At 46.4% G+C, this 7,686-nt stretch overlaps 1 protein-coding gene across 1 annotated transcript in view; it reads right to left on the bottom strand.

Annotated features, from left to right (window-relative positions):
* Positions 1–1,391: 1,391 nt before the first annotated feature.
* Positions 1,392–7,686, bottom strand: part of LOC139384427 (5-formyltetrahydrofolate cyclo-ligase-like) — a 13,064-nt gene continuing 6,769 nt past the window's right edge. Inside the window, exon 3 of the mRNA XM_071129193.1 lies at positions 1,392–1,892. Coding sequence (XP_070985294.1) covers positions 1,666–1,892 — 227 coding nt within the window. The 3' untranslated portion in view covers positions 1,392–1,665. The remainder of the gene's footprint in view (positions 1,893–7,686) is intronic.

Here is a 7,686-nt window from a genome sequence, read left to right as displayed (position 1 = left end):
CTTTGGTGAGCAATAAACAAGCGTGTGTTCATTCAGCCGTCTTTATTCCTAACTGAACTTCCTTTGTCCCCTAATGGCAGCATAATCATCTCATTACAGAAGACCAGGACGTTTGACAGTCTAAAAAAATCTAATAACTGAAATCACAGGAATCTTGAAATGGAAACAAGGTAGTGTCATCTGGTAGAAGTGTCATCTGTAGAGAACAGTTTATTCCTCACCAATTCAGGCACATTCTAAGACAACTCGTTTGACAATTATGATTACTAGGGGTCTTTAGCAAGCACTTAAGAGGTCCCAAGTCCAAACTGAACCCTGGCCCCTTACTTAGGCCCTTGTTGATGCTCCCACTAGAATATTTAAATGGATTGGATCAGTATTTAAACAAAAACCTTGGAGTAAGGGCTAATGATCTGTTTGGAATGGGGCCACCAGACTCAGCTCCACCACTGTCTTGTTGACTAGTTCACAGCTTCATGTCTTATGAGAATGTCATATCATCATACCAAACAATATCATCACGGCTAGCACAGAACGTTCCCTAAAGGTTCTCTTTTGGTTGTTTGAAATAACTTCCACAGTGTTCTGGGAACCAATATCTGTTAGCTGGGATCACATTTAAATCCACACAGCCCGCGCAGCACAGCCGTGCAGGTTGAGCCCCTTTAGTACAGGGACACAGCCCGCGCAGCACAGCCGTACAGGTTGAGCCCCTTTAGTACAGGGACACAGCCCGCGCAGCACAGCCGTGCAGGTTGAGCCCCTTTAGTACAGGGACACAGCCCGCGCAGCACAGCCGTGCAGGTTGAGCCCCTTTAGTACAGGGACACAGCCCGCGCAGCACAGCCGTGCAGGTTGAGCCCCTTTAGTACAGGGACACAGCCCGCGCAGCACAGCCGTGCAGGTTGAGCCCCTTTAGTACAGGGACACAGCCCGCGCAGCACAGCCATGCAGGTTGAGCCCCTTTAGTACAGGGACACAGCCCGCGCAGCACAGCCGTGCAGGTTGAGCCCCTTTAGTACACGGACACAGCCGTGCAGGTTGAGCCCCTTTAGTACACGGACACAGCCGTGCAGGTTGAGCCCCTTTAGTACAGGGACACAGCCGTGCAGGTTGAGCCCCTTTAGTACAGGGACACAGCCCGCGCAGCACAGCCGTGCAGGTTGAGCCCCTTTAGTACAGGGACACAGCCCGCGCAGGACAGCCGTGCAGGTTGAGCCCCTTTAGTACAGGGACACAACCGTGCAGGTTGAGCCCCTTTAGTACAGGGACACAGCCCGCGCAGCACAGCCGTGCAGGTTGAGCCCCTTTAGTACAGGGACACAGCCCGCGCTGCACAGCTGCTAGAACAAACGGCTCCAGTCGCACAAAATGGAACATAACGTTGTGGATCAAGTTTGGAATGACACAATTTAATGTGTACAACATCTAAAGACCAACATCACTATACTGAAAGTCTGTTTCTAAAACAACATATTTGGGTGGGTTTTGTTCATGTCATTTGCGTTGCCCGATTACTGCACAACGAGCAACGAAGTGTGTCACGGCTGGGGTAAGTTTCTCAAAAACAAGACAAAGCACAAAAAAGGTGTCTGAACCCTTCTAGGACATTTCATTTACATCACAAAGAGATTTACTTCAGAAATATGAAAATGTGCCTTTTAACTAGTCCAGGACATCACACAGGACCTCGTCTATCAGCACGTCGTTGTCGCCCACAGGTATGTCCTGACACAGCTGCTCCCTGAAGGCCAGAGCGATGGTGTACGGCTTCCCCTTGGGGTGCTTCATACAGCGTTCCAGGTATGAGTCATAGAAGCCCTTCCCTCGGCCCAGCCGATTCCCCTTCCTGTCAAATCCCAGGCCTGGCATCAAGATCAGGTCAAGACCTCCTGCATGGGAGGAACACATGGAAATACATGAATGAGGAGGAGGCTTACTAGAATACCGTATGAACCATTTTTCAGAGAGCTGATGCCATCTCACAATGTAAACCTGTTATCTGGGTCAGAGGTTTTACAGCAGAGGTGATATAGGTCTATAGTTAGCCATCTCTATGCATCTTTAAAATAGTATGTCTGATCTTCAACCTCAGTTACAATACATCTTGTTAAACCGTTGCCTTACCCCTCCCTGTATGGTGATCCAAGTTCAACACTATGAAAGGATTGGTTGGTTCAAGAACATGAAAAGGAGTTTCTCAAAGCTATAAAACAACGCTGTTCATCCTATTTAACACAGAAATACACTTCACCCTACAAAATAAATGTGGCTAAAAATGCTATTGTTGCTTCGTAGCAGTGAACTGCAGGCCTGCCTCAATAAATGCCAGAACTAAAACATGCACTGCCAGTTCTACAGTCTCCAGCATGATCAATTATTTTTAATTTGGCGCTGTACTGCAGCGCCAGCTGTGCCATCAGAGTCCCTGGGTTCGCGCCCAGGCTCTGTCGTAACCGGCCGCGACCGGGAGGTCCGTGGGGCGACGCACAATTGGCCTAGCGTCGTCTGGGTTAGGGAGGGATTGGTCGGTAGGGATCTCCTTGTCTCATCGCGCACCAGCGACTCCTGTGGCGGGCCGGGCGCAGTGCGCGCTAGCCAAGGTTGCCAGGTGCACGGTGTTTCCTCCGGCGCATTGGTGCGGCTGGCTTCCGGGTTGGATGCGCGCTGTGTTAAGAAGCAGTACGGCTGGTTGGGTTGTGTATCGGAGGACGCATGACATTCAGCCTTCGTCTCTCCCGAGCCCGTACGGGAGTTGTAGCGATGAGACAAGATAGTAGCTACTACAACAATTGGATACAACGAAATTGGGAAGAAAAAGGGGTAAAGTTCAACAAAAATTTAAAAAAAATTAAAAAAATAAAATATCTTTATAATTCCATCAGACCCAACAAGCTACAGATTCTCTGTGGGTCAAAAGATGGATGGTGTTGGATCAATATTTCACAACATCCTGGTGTAACCATAGCATCAAGTGCTCGCTGACAACCCAAAGAAATAACAGAGGAGATGATTCACAGAATGTTTCTTAAAACATCTGATATCAGGGCCCGTATGTATCAATCATCTCAGGGTAGGAGTGCTGATCTAGAATCAGTTTTGCTTTTACGGTTAAAATGAACAAGATTACATGGAAAGAGTGGACCTGATCCTAGACTTTATGAATGAGGCACCAGGCTTCTGGTGATGATGTGAACCTCTCACTCCATTCTGCTCGGTGTAGCCTGAGACTCCAATATCAAAATCTCTTCCTGTTGTCACGCAACCATGACGTTCATGAATCATTTATGCAGATTAAGCAGGGACATTATGCATTCACGTTCCTCACAACAGCAGCAGGTTGGGGATGCCATACTGCTGTGGTCTCTTCTCCGGCCCTCCAGACTGCAGGGTAACATCCATCTATTATTGATGCATATAGCCTACTGTTGTTCACATGACTCATCTGGCATCACATCATCCACTTTAAATGGCAGTAAGGATGTAATGCTAACAATCGAACCCTGATAGTTATTGACACGCTCACACACACACACACCCTCCCAATGTGTAAATAACACAGAGCCCAATCAAAGGCTGTTTTTATCGACTCCAGTCTCTTCTATTCCTAGCCAATAACAAAGATCTCAGATGAATGTTAAATCATTCACTTTCTGAAGGACATCTACTCCTGCTGTGCCAAAATGCCATTGCCCCTTTTATCGCTCTGCTGTGTTCTCTCCCTCTCTCTGCTGTGTTCTCTCCCTCTCTCTGCTGTGTTATCTCTGCTGTATTCTCTCTCTCTCTCTGCTGTATTCTCTCTCTCTCTCTGCTGTGTTCTCTCTCTCTCTCTCTCTGCTGTGTTCTCTCGCTCTCTCTCTCTGCTGTGTTCTCGCTCTGCTGTGTTCGCTCTCTCTCTCTCTGCTGTGTTCTCTCTCTCGCTCTGCTGTGTTCACTCTCTCTCTGCTGTGTTCACTCTCTCTATCTGCTGTGTTCACTCTCTCTATCTCTGCTGTGTTCTCTCTCTCTCTCGCTCTGCTGTGTTCGCTCGCTCTCTCTGCTGTGTTCCCTCTCTCTCTGCTGTGTTCGCTCTCTCGCTCTGCTGTGTTCGCTCGCTCTCTCGCTCTGCTCACTCTCTCTCTCTCTGCTGTGTTCTCTCTCTCGCTCTCTGCTGTGTTCTCTCTCTCGCTCTCTCTGCTGTGTTCTCTCTCTCGCTCCTTCTGCTGTGTTCTCTCTCTCGCTCTCTCTGCTGTGTTCGCTCTCTCGCTCTCTCTGCAGTGTTCGCTCTCTCGCTCTCTCTGCAGTGTTCGCTCTCTCGCTCTCTCTGCAGTGTTCGCTCTCTCGCTCTGCTGTGTTCGCTCTCTCGCTCTGCAGTGTTCGCTCTCTCGCTCTGCTGTGTTCGCTCTCTCGCTCTGCTGTGTTCGCTCTCTCGCTCTGCTGTGTTCGCTCTCTCGCTCTGCTGTGTTCGCTCTCTCGCTCTGCTGTGTTCGCTCTCTCGCTCTGCTGTGTTCGCTCTCTCGCTCTGTTGTGTTCGCTCTCTCGCTCTGCTGTGTTCGCTCTCTCGCTCTGTTGTGTTCTCTCTCTCGCTCTGCTGTGTTCGCTCTCTCGCTCTGCTGTGTTCGCTCTCTCGCTCTGCTGTGTTCGCTCTCTCGCTCTGCTGTGTTCGCTCTCTCGCTCTGCTGTGTTCGCTCTCTCTCTCTGCTGTGTTCGCTCTCTCTCTCTGCTGTGTGTTCTCTCTCTCTCTCTGCTGTGTGTTCTCTCTCTCTCTCTGCTGTGTGTTCTCTCTCTCTCTCTGCTGTGTGTTCTCTCTCTCTCTCTGCTGTGTTCTCTCTCTCTCTCTGCTGTGTGTTCTCTCTCTCTCTCTGCTGTGTGTTCTCTCTCTCTCTCTGCTGTGTGTTCTTTCTCTCTGCTGTGTTCTCTCTCTATGCTGTGTTTCTCTCTCTGCCTTGTTCTCTCTCTCGCTCTCTGCTGTGTTCTCTCTCTCTCTCTGCCGTGTTCTCTCTCTCCCTCTCTGCCGTGGTCTCTCTCTGCCGTGGTCTCTCTCTCTGTCATGTTCTCTCTCTCTCTGTCGTGTTCTCTTTCTCTCTGCCGTGTTCTCTTTCTCTCTGCCTTGTTCTCTCTCTCGCTCTCTGCTGTGTTCTCTCTCTCTCTCTGCCGTGTTCTCTCTCTCCCTCTCTGCCGTGGTCTCTCTCTGCCGTGGTCTCTCTCTGTCGTGTTCTCTCTCTCTCTGTCGTGTTCTCTCTCTCTCTCTGTCGTGTTCTCGCTCTCTCTCCACATGTAAGTAAGTATCTGAACAAGAGGAAAATGCTTTGAAACAAGTTTCAGATGCTCAGCAGGATGTCAATCCTGGCAGGTAGCAATTTGTGTTGTGTTGTCCACACACACACACACACACACACACACACACACACACACACACACCACACCTCCAGACCTTTGCTTTCTATGCACCCCAGGACAAAGAGACATTCGTTATGAGGATGGAACTTCTGTTATGAAAAGAGGGGGAAATAATATGGTCTAAAACCTTCTGTCAGCTGCTGGGAATATTCAAGGTACTTGGAATAAGGTGCCCTTCTTGTTGCTATGTGAAAACCATGACAATAATCAAAGCAAATTTGGTGGCACGGCAAGACAGACCTTTTTTTCCTCCATCTCTTCTCATGTATTTAAATTTGCTTTGCATTATGGTCTATCTGTAGTTTCCTTGACAACAGCCATGATAGGTTCATGAGAGGTATTCAAGGCTGCAGGACTGAGTCAGAGTAGAGGGAAATTAATCAAACCAGCTGTTCACTGTCAGAGGGAGCCCTAAACTGAAGACGTGATTGGTTGGTATACAGAGACTATAGAAAGGCTCCACCCCCTTTAACTTTTTTCATTTTTAAGTGGGTTTTCTTGCATTTTTAAGTGGGATTGAAATAGATTTAACTGTTGTTTTTTTAAGTCAATATAAATATATATTTTTACAAATGAATAAAAAATAAACAACTAAAATAGTCATTGCAAAAGTATTCACCCTCTTTGTTTAGGCAAACCTAAATGAGTTATTTGGCTTAACAAATCAAATAAGGACTCCCTCTGTGTGAAATAACAAGGGTTGACATGATTTTTTAATGACTATACTTTCCTCTGTCCCCCATACATACAACATATGTAAGGTCCCTCTGTCAAATATGACATTTTTAGCACAGATTCAACTACAAAGACCAGGGAGCTTTATCGAAAGCCGCATAAAGGAGGGCAGTGATTGGTAGATGGGTAACAATAACAAATTAGACATTGAATATATCTTTAAGCATGGTCAAGGTAATAATGATGCTGTGGATGATGTATTAAACCAACCAGACACATCAAAGATGCAGTCGTGTTTCTGAACTGAGCTGCAGGACAGGAAGGAAACTGCTTAGGGACGTCACCATGAGGCCATTGGGGACTTTAAAACAGCTAGAGTTCAATGGCTGTGATGGGAGTAAACTGAGGATGGATCAACAACATTGTAGTGACTCCACAATAATGACCTAAATGACAGAGTGAAAAGAAGAATACAAATGTACAGAATACATGTATATCTATGCAACAAGGCACTAAAGTAATACTGCAATAAAAACAAGGCAAAGAAATGCAAAGCCTTATGCCAAATCCAACACAACACATCACTGAGTAACTGCCTCCTTATTTTCAAGCATGGTGGTGGCTGCATCATGGTATGGGTATGCTTGACATCGGCAAAGACTGGGGAGTTTTTCAGGATGAATAGAAACGGGATGGAGCTATGCGCAGGTAAAATCCTAGAGGAAAATCTGCTTCAGTCTGCTTTTCACCAGACACTGGGAGAGGAATTCACCTTTCATTAGGACAATAACCTACAACACAAAGCCAAATCTACTGGAGTTGCTTACCAAGAACACAGTGAATGTTCCTGTGGCCAAGTTACAATTTTGACTGAAATCTGCTTGAAAATATATGGCAAGATGTGAAAATTGCTGTCTAGCCATGATCCCCAACACCTTGACAGATCTTGAAGAATTTTCTAAAGAATAATGGGCTAATATTGCACACAATACAGGTGTGCAAAGCTCTTAGAGACTTACCCCAGAAGACTGACCGCTGCCAAATGTGTTTCTGACATGTATTGACACAGAGGGGTGAATACTTATCTAATCAAGGTATATTAGGGTTTTATTTTTCATTCTTTTTTTTTATTGAATTTTTTCTTCCACTTCGACATGAGTATTTTGTGAAGATCGTTGACAAAAAATAAAAATGAAATTAATTTTTATCCCACTTTGGAAGGCAACAAAATGTGGAAAAAGTTAAAGGGAGTGTAGACTTTCTATAGTCACCAACACCAAGAGTGAACCTGGTTACAAGTGAACCTGGTTACAAGTGAACCTGGTTACAAGTGAACCTGGTTACAAGTGAACCTGGTTACAAGTGAACCTGGTTACAAGTCAACCTGGTTACAAGTGAACCTGGTTACAAGTGAACCTGGTTACAAGTAAACCTGGTTACAAGTAAACCTGGTTACAAGTGAACCTGGTTACAAGTAAACCTGGTTACAAGTGAACCTGGTTACAAGTGAACCTGGTTACAAGTCAACCTGGTTACAAGTCAACCTGGTTACAAGTCAACCTGGTTACAAGTCAACCGGGTTACAAGTGAACGGGTTACAAGTCAACCGGGTTACAAGTGAACCGGGTTACA

Source organism: Oncorhynchus clarkii, chromosome 26, assembly GCF_045791955.1.
Source record: "Oncorhynchus clarkii lewisi isolate Uvic-CL-2024 chromosome 26, UVic_Ocla_1.0, whole genome shotgun sequence".
Lineage (NCBI taxonomy): Eukaryota > Metazoa > Chordata > Actinopteri > Salmoniformes > Salmonidae > Oncorhynchus > Oncorhynchus clarkii.
The sequence above is the reverse complement of the archived record's forward strand: the minus strand, read 5'-3'. Positions and strand labels throughout refer to the sequence as shown.